This window comes from Apis cerana, linkage group LG14, assembly GCF_029169275.1.
Source record: "Apis cerana isolate GH-2021 linkage group LG14, AcerK_1.0, whole genome shotgun sequence".
NCBI classification, from domain to species: domain Eukaryota; kingdom Metazoa; phylum Arthropoda; class Insecta; order Hymenoptera; family Apidae; genus Apis; species Apis cerana.
Genome location: NC_083865.1, coordinates 7093569 through 7106621, shown reverse-complemented (window position 1 = coordinate 7106621; position 13053 = coordinate 7093569). Strand labels below are relative to the sequence as shown.

General features: G+C 20.6%; 3 protein-coding genes across 7 annotated transcripts in view; 1 reads left to right on the top strand and 2 right to left on the bottom strand.

Annotated features, from left to right (window-relative positions):
• Positions 1-233: 233 nt before the first annotated feature.
• Positions 234-9553, bottom strand: LOC108004149 (1-phosphatidylinositol 4,5-bisphosphate phosphodiesterase gamma-1). 4 transcript variants are annotated; one of them, XM_062084379.1, is made up of 20 exons: positions 9417-9553; positions 8263-8458; positions 7166-7315; positions 6927-7065; positions 6685-6847; positions 6303-6616; positions 6017-6223; positions 5524-5944; positions 5129-5440; positions 4854-5035; positions 4589-4766; positions 4428-4493; positions 4107-4298; positions 3806-4027; positions 3486-3692; positions 3031-3412; positions 2824-2963; positions 2651-2755; positions 2473-2551; positions 234-2353 (listed from the first exon to the last, which is right to left on the bottom strand). In XM_062084379.1, the coding sequence occupies exons 2-19, from the start codon at positions 8435-8437 to the stop codon at positions 2531-2533; spliced, it is 3576 nt and encodes a 1191-aa protein (XP_061940363.1). In that variant the 5' UTR covers positions 8438-8458; positions 9417-9553; the 3' UTR covers positions 234-2353; positions 2473-2530. The 4 variants fall into 4 exon arrangements, with proteins under 4 accessions (XP_061940363.1, XP_061940364.1, XP_061940365.1 ...); XM_062084380.1 differs by lacking the exon at positions 9417-9553 and adding an exon at positions 8877-9033; XM_062084381.1 differs by lacking the exon at positions 9417-9553 and adding an exon at positions 7598-7970 and having other exon boundaries at positions 8263-8404.
• A 539-nt stretch (positions 9554-10092) lies between these two features.
• Positions 10093-12627, bottom strand: LOC108004129 (rac guanine nucleotide exchange factor JJ-like). The gene is made up of 8 exons (XM_017066810.3): positions 12280-12627; positions 12021-12151; positions 11664-11885; positions 11412-11598; positions 10864-11276; positions 10635-10772; positions 10395-10559; positions 10093-10299 (listed from the first exon to the last, which is right to left on the bottom strand). The coding sequence occupies exons 1-8, from the start codon at positions 12374-12376 to the stop codon at positions 10132-10134; spliced, it is 1521 nt and encodes a 506-aa protein (XP_016922299.1). The 5' UTR covers positions 12377-12627; the 3' UTR covers positions 10093-10131.
• Positions 12628-12754: 127 nt separating this feature from the next.
• The window catches only part of LOC108004121 (membralin), a 75614-nt gene continuing 75315 nt past the window's right edge, over positions 12755-13053 (top strand). For both annotated transcript variants that reach the window (XM_062084406.1, XM_062084405.1), the window contains exon 1: positions 12755-12896. The gene's annotated coding sequence lies outside the window, so the exon portion shown is untranslated. The remainder of the gene's footprint in view (positions 12897-13053) is intronic.

Sequence of the window (13053 nt, the reverse complement as noted above, 5' to 3'; positions counted from 1 at the left end):
TTTTTTAATATCTTAAAAAAAATTGTATTAAATAATTTATGAGATAAATAGAAATAAAAAAGAATACATATATACTTTCATTAATTTATTTAATATATATAATTGAAATATACTTGTGTTTAATTCTAAGATTATTTGATTGTAAAAAAAATTTTATGTTCAATTTCTTTATTCTTCATAAAAGATAATATATAACAAAATATATGTAACAAATAAGTAAATAAATAATAATATATTTAATACTTTAATTTTTTATTTTTAAAAGTTTATATGCAACATTAATTACATCTAATATACATAATATATCAATATGTATTTTTCATATGCATATATTAAAATAATTTATTATCTTAATTACTACATATGTCATTTTAACCAATTGTTGTTATGTTATATACAAGGTATCCTAAAAATGTTGAAATATCCGTAAACTGGAGATTTTTAATTTCAAACAACATTTTTTTTGTTATGATTTTTATTATTAACAAAAAACTGACTAATCACAGAGCGTATAACTTAGTCGAGTTGTAACAGGCTATGTACCGGCGACCGAGTATGAATGAGTCCAAACATATGTCGAAGAAGATATATTGAATATTATAGTTTTTCCTGATATAATTTGATATAATTTTTTATCTATAAAATATCCATATTTATATATTATATTTCATATTCAACATATTTTTTACGGTATATATTGCTTGTATTTGTTTGTATTTGATCGACGGCATGGAGTCAACGTTACTGTTCGCGGTTCAACTAAATTACATATTTTATGATTGTTAATCTTTTGTGTTAATAACTCGTTAATAAACGGAATATAACGAAAAGTTTTACGAAAAAAAAATGTTACTTGAAATTATCTTAGGAATTTTCTATTTACGCATGTTTCAATATTTTTGGGACACTCTATATATATATATTTGAATCATCAATTATAAAATAAAAACATATTATCTTAAAATTTTTTCTAAATATAACACATATTTATAAAAAAGACAAATTACATAAAAAATCATATACATATTATTAAATCTCATTAAAATTAAAATAAAATTATTTACTATGATCCATGATATAAAATCATAAAGAATATAAGTATGTGTTTAATCATACAAATACCATACAAAATTATATTAAAAATTTTCATATTTATTATTCGAAATGTCTTATTTGAAAAAACAAAATTTCGAAATGTTTTGTTTGAAAGAATAAGTAGTTAATAATACTAATTTTAAATATAAAAATTTATATTGTAATTAATAGGAACAACGCAATAAAAAATTTTTTAAAACATATATATATATATAGTTTATATAAAAAAAAGCAAAAAATGGAAAGTAATAATTTTTTATATATTATATAATATTTGTTAGAAAAAAACTATGTAATTTTAGGATACATTACCTGACAATATGTAATTTATATCTGATTTTATATAAGCCATAATTTATGATTTGATATGAAAAATAATACAAGTATTTGTATTCATTTAATAATCAGCCTCTCATTGTTTTAATTTTTTCTATATCATTATGTATCTTTGAAATAATAAATAAATAGTATTCATATTGAAATATCTCTCTAATAAAAAAAATTAAAAGCGTATTGTGCATATTATTTCAGTCTAAAATATAGTTTAAAATTATTTATATCTACTTTTTTTTATTTTTAATAAAAACTTAATGAAAAAAAAGATATATCTATAATAACAATTTAAAGATGTGCTTGATATTTGTTGTTACATGTTATCTTTTTATTTAAAAAAAAAAAAAAAAAAAATACAGATATTCTAAATCACATTAATTTTTTCATAATTCATGTATATCTTATACATGAATCATAAATTAAATAGTAATATATATTAACAAAAAAAATTTCTTTAAAATCTTTTCATATTTCACAAATATTTTACCACCACTTTGTTGATGTATGTTTGTTATTATAATATATTATATGTTTTACTAATATTAATTCATCATTCCTTCTTGCTTTATAATCATATATTAGTATGTTAATATGTCACGTTTTTAAAAATATTGCATTTTTTAGTTTTTCATATTTAATTTTGTTTAATATCTAGTTTTTCAATACTGTGGCAATTATTTTTCTTTTTATATTATCTGTTTATATAATCTATTTATATTTATATTTATATTTATGATATTTTTGAATTATCTATATAATTATGTTATGAAGAAAAAAATATATTTATTTGTAATATTGATTTCATTTAAAATTTAAATCCTTATAAGCAGTCTTCTATAGCATATATTTTAATTGATTTTAAATTTTGATTAAAATATATCATTTTTAGTTTTTTTTTTTAATAATATTCATATTAAATGATAATCTAAAACAATAAAATTTATGTAAAATGGTATTATATAATATTATACTACTACATATAATATTATAAACTATATATAAATATTATAATATTATAAATAAATAATTATTTTGAATTATTACCTATCTCATTTTTAATGTGCATCTTCAAATACTTCAAGACTTGTAATTTTGTATTATTTTACAAATTATGAGAATGTACCTATAATGATCATAAATTTTATAATTTATAATAGAAAAAAATACGTTCAAAAAAATAATAAAATTGAATAAAATAATAAAAATAGAATTCTATACTTACTGAAGATATAATTCGAAGATGTATTAATAATGATGCGAGTTCAAGGTCTTCACTATAATTATTTTGTAATGGGACACTTCTATATCCTGATCGTAGACATCGCACCTTAACGTATTACGAATTAAAAATTTAATAGTAATTTAAAAATAATAATGATTTTGTATAATACATACAGGATAAGTGGCTTGTCCAATAAAATTACTATCACCAAACATATCTTCATCTTGCACAACAAATCGTATGAATGCGAAATATGGATTAAAAACTTCAAATTCACAAGATTCATTCCACATAGGATTGAATCCATTATCAGCTATAATATTAATTTAATTATTATTCACATATCAAAATGTTTTAATATATAAAATTTCCATACTTACGTATTGTTCTTGTTGTTAATTTTGTACCAGAATCAAAATCCGCTCCTATAATTTCAATTTCAACGAAAGGACTAGCTATACCTCTTCCTGATCGAATTAAATGCCTTGCACCAATAACTTTTAAAAAAAACTTAAGTGATTCTACTCCATATAAACAATTTTTATCATATGGATTAAAATCATCTCTAAACATAAATTCAGGTTTTAAAATGTAACCACAATTGCCATTTTCTTTAAATTTGGCTTGATTAAGTTGCATTGATTTATCACCAGTTTGATAATTCAATGCTACCATCTGACAACCAGCATTCCACATTGGTACAGGATTATAATTTGATGAATCAATTCGTTGTCCTTTAGGATATACTCTACTAAATTGAATCTATAAAATTATAATTGTAAATATCCTTATTTTTTTTAATTTGAAAATGAAATTTTATATTTATTTAATTTACCTGATGATATTTTATAAAAAATTTGTTTTCTTGTTGACACATAAGTTTTTCAGCTTTAGTTTCAGGAAAACTACTCATTTCATTAAATGTAAAACCTTTTGTTTTTATTCTATCTAAATTGAATGCAACAGATCTGCAGTAAACTATTAGATTAGACATTTCTTTAGCAATTCTCCATGCACGTTCCATTTCTTTATGTTGATTTTCCTAAAAAAAGAAATGATTTATGTGATAATATAAAAATGTTATAATAATTAATGATTATTTAAATTCAAATATTATTACTACTTCTTTAAAAATATAAAAATTTATATATTTACTCTAACACTGGCATTTTGAGCAGTTTCTTTGATACTGGACATCCATTCTAATGCTGTATCTTCTGAAGAAGTTGCTACTTCAAATACTGAACACATACTAGGATTTTGTATTCTTAATATCCATTTTAAATCAGGTCTTCCTCCTACTCTTAATTCAACAACAGCACCCATAATATCTAATGAACCTTTCTGTAGACTACCAAACATCATAGAATCTGCTGACTGAAAATAAAAATAAATATATAAATATATTTAATGCTTTATTTAATAATATCTAAAATTATAAAATAAAATAATTTACATCTCCTTGATTATCTTGCGGTTTTATTTCTTCTACATAACTAGCAGGAAACCAATGTTGCTTTTTACCACCATAATCTCCTCGCCACCAACCACCACTTTGTCGATGTACATTTGTTATTATAGCATGTTTTACTAATGTTAATTCATCATCTCTTCTTGCTTTATAATCATATATAGCTTTTACAGTTACCTTTAAAATAAATTAAGTTTTTTAAATTTTATATAACTTATTATCTTATTATTATCTTATTTATATAACTCATTACTTTATTTTATATAATATTTTTATATAATTTATGAATTATTCATCAAATCTTACTTTTGAAGTAAAACTAGTAGGATCCATGTAACCAGGAATACCATAAACAGATCCATCATCTATATCCTATGAAATAAAAAAATTTGATAAATTTATATGTCAAAAAAATTATTTAATATCAAACATATAAAATGTAAAAATATAAAATATAAACTATATACCAGTTCTATTTTTCTAATAATATCTTCATTTACAGGATGACTTAATTTGATTTTTTTATATAATGGATGTCTTTCATAATAATTAACTAATTCAACCAAACTTTCAAATTGTACAGTACCAATAGTATATAGACGTCCTTCTAATTTAATTCTGCAATGCTTAATTTTATTTTCTGCTCTGAAATGATAAAAAAAAAAGAAAAGAAAAAGAAAACAAAACAATAAAATTTCAAAGTATAATAATTAATATTTTAAAATATTTTACCTAAAAGATATAGCATAAGAATTATTTTCTTTTTCACTTGGTCTTACTAAAAATGCACCATCTGTAGGAATTCGTTTTAACATTTCTTCAGCTAAAGTTCGAGTACATTCTGTATGCCACCATTCTTTCTCTTCATGTTTATTTGGTTGTGGAACTGGTTCTTGAAGTGTGATTAAAAATTCCTATTCGTTTTATTTAGAATATTTATAAATCAATAAAACAATATTATGAAAACAACAAAAATAATTATTACTTAAAATATTGTTTATTCTTACTTGACTTCTTAATGGATGACTGCGGTAATATGTAATTAAACTATACAAACTATCAAAACAATTTGTATCAATAAGATAATATTGTGTTTGTCCCATTTCTTGTTTGAGTTTAATACGACAATGATTTACTTTGCCTTTGCGCCAAAAAGAAAGACAATAATCACCTACAAATGTAACGCATTGTCGAACTAAAAATGTTCCATCGCTAAGATGTGAATAACGTCGTAATAATTCTTCTGCTTCTTCTCTTCCTCTTGCTAATTTACCATGAAACCATTTTTCTCCAAAATGTAATTCATCATTTGGTACTCCCTATATCATAATCAACAATAAAGTTTAATAATATAATAAAATTTAACAACTTTATTTAAAATATGATTAATATATGTACATACATCAGTTGGTCGCCGAATTACAGCTTCTTCATCATCATCATGTTCATTTTCTTGGGTTCTAGAAAATGTATCTGTATAAAATAATTTTTGTTGTGTTAATACAAAAAAATGTGGATTCCATTCTCTATCAACAGGATCTTCAAGATATAGAATGCCATTTTTAACTGTATTTCTAAGATCCATTTCTTGTCTACTTTCATCATTTCGAATAAGAAATGATGTTTCGTCAACGCCATCAGGTAATTTTTTGTGTTTCAATATAATTTTTCTTCTTAATGCATATGGTGATGGTAAACAAGTCTCATTTTTATCTATAGGTTGAACTAATAACATATCACCAAATATATCTTGCATTGTAATTGCCATTTTACGTTGTTGAGGTAAAGTACAATTGTCCTCAATAGATAAAATGACAGGATAACTGTACAAAAAATATATTTATACTTTTAATTTTTAGAGATAAATACTTTAATAGACATTACTAACTACTTACTCAGAAGTAGCAAAAGCGTGTTCTTTAATGGTTTTTATAACATCTAAAAATTTAATTTTTGTAGTTAGAGTGTGTCCATGAAAAATAAAGGGCATTCCATCTGGCCCATCCCAACAGTCAAGTTCTATACATCTACATCCAGTTCTTAATGCACGAACATAAGCTTGGCAACTACTTTCACTGCTAATTTGATCTCCCATTAAATATCTATAAAGATATTTTAATTAAATATTTTATATATTTTAGATTTATTCATTTGGAGAGAAAGAAAAAAAATAATAATTACGTATTATGTGATGATGCTATCCAATAATGTGCAAGAGATTTAGTCATATCTTGATAAATTCGCGAGTATTTTGAATCCCAAACAGAATTTTGTTTTGAAAATAAAAAATCAATAAATTCCGAAAACGTAAAATGTGGTTCTTGTACATCTCTTTGAGGATCTTGTAAATAATCTCTAATAAAACATGATACTTCAACTTCATTATTTCCTAAAGGATCTTGTTGTTCGGTTATTAAAAAATTTTGGAATTCTTGAACGGTTACAATCTGTCCCGTTTTAGAATAATTAAGTAATTTACTCCAATCTGTAAGATTCTAAATGAAAAAATAAAATATAATATACAAAATATTCGAATAAGAATATTATTAAATCAAGAACTCACATTTTGATCAAAGATAAATTTATGATAAAGTATAACAAAATCATCAAAACCAAGTTCATTTCTATTCCTTGTATCTATTTCTTGAAAAAGTTCTCTGAGTTTATTTGTTGCTATCTTACAATTAACTCTGGGTAAAAATGCTTTTATATCTTTTAAAGTAACCCTATAAAATGTAAATCATTTAATATTTTAATATTATAAATTATAAATAAATTCAAAATTATAAATAAAATAATTTTTACATTTCTCTTGAATTTTCCATTGCATAAAATTCTTTTCTTAGCCATCTTTCCACTTGTAAAGGATAAGGAGCTTTTATAGTATCTTGAACCAAGCGACGTAATCCTTTTACCCAAAGTTCACATTCTTTTTCACTAAGAGCTAAAACGAAAATATAAAAAAACAAACATATATAAAATTATATTTGAAATAATAAAATTAAATATTTAATAAATAATAAGGATAATAATAATATATTTACCAGAAATTGAAAGAGTTTTAAGACGAAATTCAGAACCATAATATACAACAAAACATCTAAGATTTTCTATTCTTTTTGCATCTTCTGGCCATTTTTCAAAATCTTTAGAATGTTTTCCTATTTTAATTTCTTTGATTTCTCTTATTTCAACTAAAATAAAAAAAATACATTTTTTAATATATAAAATATATATTTATGTATCTATTTAATAAAAAATAAAACACAATATTATATAACTACATATAAAATATATAATATGTTAATATAACGTGCAAGAATATGTTTTTAAATATTATGCATTTATAGAGATAAAAGCAATTTTTAAAAAAAATATATTTTTTTTTAATTATTATATTACATATGCATGTTTTGTTATAATATACACAATCAGTGCATTCACAATTATTAAAATTTTTGATTTTAATCAAATACCCATGCTATCCAATGGGGCTGATCCAATATATCAACAGTATCCATGGGCTCATTTGTTTGTAGACCAAAAATGAAGGAAATGTCCACCAAGATATGCATATATATTTATATAATTGAATATTATCAAATTAAAAATAATGAGGCCAGAAAAAAATATTAATTTAATTTAACATGAGATATAAAACATGTACATAAAAGCTTATAAGATGCAAGTCATTAACTGATTTAGATTGTACCTTTATTATAAACTCACCCATATACATTATTCACAAGGACCTTTCCTTCAGGTTTTTGACCTATAAATAGTATCCTCAGATAATATTTTGCCCATTTTTGCTGTAGATATATCTTCATAACCATGCAAAATGTGTGCCTAGAATGTTAGGTGAAAATTTATTTCAATTGTTGTAGAATAAGTATCTTGTGAATGTATAAATACACATGTTTATTAATTCTTTTATATTCTCTTAATTATTTAATATTATAATATTTAATTAATAATATTTAATTAATATTTAATAAATGTAATAGTTTAATCATAATAGTTCATAATCATAATAGTTAATCATAATTAGTAAATTAGTGAAAGTATCTTTGGATTACAGAGTAATATTGTTATTCTATAAATTATTTTTAAAATTTCTGAGAATTGAAAATTTTTTTACCTGAACCATCAAAAGGTCTGAATGTTGCACTTCTTGACCATACAATTTGTCTAGTTTCTCTTCTTATCATAAGAGTTTTTTTTTCTGGTCTTTTCCTTGAAAAGAATTTTGTTACTACAGTTCCTCTTTCAAGTTGACTGATGATTTGTTCCATTTCAGGTATTATACCATTCATGTTTATAATATTATAGATTTGCTATAATAAATAATATATATATTTTAATTAATTATATTTTATATGTTCTATAAAACTAAAAAAGTTTAATCAATAATAATTTCATATAAAATAAAAAAAATTTATATATATATGGGTTTTTATTATATTTACTAATATTATATTAATTAAATATATATCATAATTATAATATATGCATATATTCATAATATATCATTTTATAAATTTTTAAAAATTCAAAGATATTTATGATATGAATATATATATTACTTTGAAATAACTTTTATATATTTTATATATTTTAATATATTATTACATGTAACATATGTTCAAAAAAAACAAAATTTTATTTCACTTGTAGTATATTTTATATACTATATTTAATTTATAATTTATAATTGTTGTATCTTTCATTTATAAGCATATAATTAATACTTACAAATAAGAAAATAAAAATTTTTATGTAATTATATTAATATATAAACACATTCACAATGTTTTTATATTAAATGATATTATATATATAATAGAATATATAAATATGTACACATATTTTTGTTAAAACAAGAAATAAATTTCCTTAAATTTTATTTTCATTAAATATATATTTTTTAATTATTTTCAAATTATAAAATTATATTTGGCTTTGAAAAAATAATTTATTTAATACATTGTTATATGGAATTCATTTAATAAATAACATAAACATAACCTATATTTATAAAATTCATTTGAATTTTAAATATAATTTAATAAATTAAATTAAAAAAATTTTAAATCGTAAAATCAAAAAATTTAATATCATAATTATAAATATGAAATAAAATGTAATATATAAAAAATATAACTGTTTTTTTATTTTTAAAATAATTTAAAATAGAAAGAATAACACTTGTTTTGTATTATTCATTATTTGTCGTTTTTATAAACTCTTATTATCTTTCTTATCTTATATTACACACATAAAGCTTTATCTTACCTCAATCAGAAATGATATTTTATTAATTGTATGATAAAAAAATTCAACTCTCTTATCATTTGTAGGTATCGGTATTATATCTTCGTTTAGTTCTATCTGGGGATTTTTATTCTAATTCAATGTAATAATTCAATGTAATATCTGTCAATAATAAAACATTATTATATATTTTTATACAATAATCAGCAATAACAAATATTATTTTATCTATATTTGTGTTTTGTTTAATAATTTTATGACTTAAGATAATTTATTTTATTTTTGTATATCTAGTTTATTTATTTTCTTATATTTGCTAATGTTAGAGAAATTTAAATATAAATACATATTTATATATAAGTTTATATATAAGTTTAAATATAAACATATAAGTACTTATTTAAAATGTCGCAAGCAATACAAAATTATAGATTTAAAACAAAGATACAAAGACAAAACGAAGATAAAACGAAGATAGAATAATAAAATTCTATCTAGCAAATTAAATTATTTTGAATGATACACGATTTTAGATTTTACATGTATATATAGCTTGAAAATGAAATTTTAGTTTTTAAATACATGGAATATTTTATATAAATTAAACTATATATTTATAATATCTATAATTTATATTTATAATATCTCAGTTTGAATAACTTAGGAAATTAAGGAAAAATATCTGGATTTTAAATAATTACCTCATAATTTCATCAATTTTATTATCAATATCATATCATCTTAGAGAATTAAACTTAAAGAATTCTTTTATAGATGAACCAATAGATATAAAGAATTCACTAATAGATTTAAGAGTTGATGATTCTTGTTTATAATTTGCATGAATAGAAGATAAACATGATATACTGTTTTCTTTAAGATGTATATCTTTATCTATAATTTTCTGCAAATAAATTGCATTAATTATTTCTTAATTTATATTTTTTATAATTATAATATAAAAATATTTATAATTATAATTAAGAATATGAAACTTACATAATTAATATTTTCTTTATAAGATGAAATACATTTAGAATCACTATCATTTTTAAATTTTTTAAATTTTTTTAAGAGTACCAAACAATTATTATTTGATTGTATATCTGGATCTGCTTCATTGTCCTTTTTCAAATACATAATTTGTGAAGCATCCAAGTTAATCTATAAATATATATTTTAAAATTTATTAGAATAAAAATAACAAATTTTTTAATTGATAAAAAATTGTATATGCACCTTAGTTTCTTTATTTGATCTTTTTCTTTTACCAGCAACTATAGGTATATTTTCAGATGGAAATAAATTAAGGTTGTTATGCCTTAATGGTTTTCTTGAACTGCTATCTTTTCTTAATGTTTGTCTACATTCTGCATACTAAAATAAAAAAAGAGATTAAAAAAAAATACAAATTAGTTTTTAAATTTAATAAATTTAAATAAAAGAAATTTCTATTTTTTAATAATACCTTCTTTATGGAACTTTGTATTGCTTCTATCCATAAATTACTATCATCTTTCTCAGAATACAATAAGAGTGTCTCACTTAAACAAATAATACGAAATAATCCACCACTCAGAACTGATTCAATTTTACATTTATTTAATGGTAAAACACAACACACAGTTAAAGAATTTTCTGGATCACCTTTACAATATAATAAAATATCATTCAAAAGAACAAAATATCTTTTATATACAGAACTTCCACGTCTCGAAACTCTCATTAATGATCCTTGTTTAATCAATTTTCTACCAGGTTTTACTAAATTAATTGGGTTCATAATACATTTTTGAAGTTTTAATAATTTTTGTGTTTCTTCATATTGTTCAATAAAGGTATTTATATGTCTTGCAGCTTTTTCAACTTCTACTAAACATACTATAAAAACAATGAATTTATTATATCTATTGATATCTATTCTAATTGATATGATATGATAATTGAAATAATATTATTATATATAACATTAAAAAATATTTTGTTACAAGCATTTTACAATTATTTTAAAATTACCTTGTAAAAGATTATATTCTTTATGTTTATTAGATGTATGTTGCAAGACTTCTTTCAAGAGTAATTTATATCTAGGTACTCTTTGTATTGGTGTAATTAATAATGAAGGTAATTTTCTGCCAACTTCTGGTCTTGTTTCTTGTTTATTAATAAAATTCTTAAATTCAATGTCATTTTCTTGTTTATTCTAAAAAAATTTATCTGCATAAAAATAACTTTTAATTAATAAATTAATAATATAATAATATATACCTGTAATAATAATAAAATTTGTTCATAATCATAAGCATAAATAGAATATAATTTAAAAAATGGAGCAAGTTTGTGAAATGCATCTGCTATATTTTGTGGATCTTCTTTTAATTCTTGTATTAATTCTCCACTAACATTATATAATGTTTTTATGTTTTCAGACAATGTTGAAAGTAAATTATGATTTAATAATTTTTTTTCAAACATAGGTTGTATAAAATACTGAAAAAAAAAATATATTTATATGTTTCATTTTATCATTTATATTATAATACTTTTAAATAATTTAATATTTTTAATATTTGAATGACATTTTGAATTTTGAAAAATATATTACTAAATATCCATAGAAAATACCTCCATTAAGATTTCTAATTGCCGTAAATATGTAACTTCTGTCGTTAAAATTTCCTGAATAGCTTGGAATCTTAAATTTTTTTCTTTTTCTTCAAACTGTTTTTGATTACTTTCATTTAAACTGTTGAGAACTGAAAATTTTATATTAAATTTTATATTATAATTATTTGATAAAAAATAAAATATTAATTGTGTATTATCTATATAAATTAATATCTTAAATTTTAATATAATTTATTAAATTATTAATTACATGCACCTTTCATACGACTACGCATACTTAAAATATTTTTATCATTTATAATTTTCTTCAATTCAAAACTAAGAGGAGTTTGTGGTGATCTTGGAGAATTCATATTTATATTATGATAATCAATCAAGTTTCTTAATCAAATTATTGAATAATGTATTATATTTTTAATATTGTTATTATATTAATTTCATACTTTTTTATAAAATTAATTCTCAAATTATAATTATAATCCTGAAAATTAAATATTAAATTTTACGAAATAATTCTTATCATTTAAATATTTTATTTAAATTCAAAATATCAACAAATTTTATGTTACTGTTTAAACTGGTTTTACTGTTTTACTGGTTAATCAACAAAGTTCCAATAAAAGTCAGATAATAATAAAAACTAGTGATTTTTTAAAATTTATATTGGTCATGCTGTAATATTTGAGGACTACTATATACAAGTTGTCGAATATCAAAACATATGATGATGAAGTGACAATTTCACGAGAATCAAGTTGTTAATACTTGCAAGCTGTATTCTTATAAATCTATTATTATCTGTAGTGACACGCAGAGGACCGATAAAACATTAGAAATATAACGTTATAGTACGATATTCAACATTAAAAAAAGGTATGATATAGTTGATTTATACCTCAAAAACTTACAAATTCGTATACCAGCTGTGAAATGTCACGTCCGGTGAATAATAATTAATTTAAAAATATATATATTTATAAAAAATACATTTAGTAATATTATTTAAATTTACTTACAATATATATTTGCT

What these genes read in the sequence shown, in the direction of transcription:
- LOC108004129 (XM_017066810.3), bottom strand. Translation starts at nt 12,376, where the DNA reads ATGAATTCTCCAAGATCACCACAAACTCCTCTTAGTTTTGAATTGAAG. An exon ending in TACAAAGTTCCATAAAGAAG is followed by an intron (nt 10,773 to 10,863) that starts GTATTATTAAAA and finishes TTTTTATTTTAG; the next exon opens with TATGCAGAATGTAGACAAAC. An exon ending in GATCAAATAAAGAAACTAAG is followed by an intron (nt 10,560 to 10,634) that starts GTGCATATACAA and finishes ATATATTTATAG; the next exon opens with ATTAACTTGGATGCTTCACA.
- LOC108004149 (XM_062084379.1), bottom strand. Translation starts at nt 8,437, where the DNA reads ATGAATGGTATAATACCTGAAATGGAACAAATCATCAGTCAACTTGAA. An exon ending in TTATTAGAAAAATAGAACTG is followed by an intron (nt 4,494 to 4,588) that starts GTATATAGTTTA and finishes TTTATTTCATAG; the next exon opens with GATATAGATGATGGATCTGT. An exon ending in TTTTTATAAAATATCATCAG is followed by an intron (nt 3,413 to 3,485) that starts GTAAATTAAATA and finishes ATAATTTTATAG; the next exon opens with ATTCAATTTAGTAGAGTATA.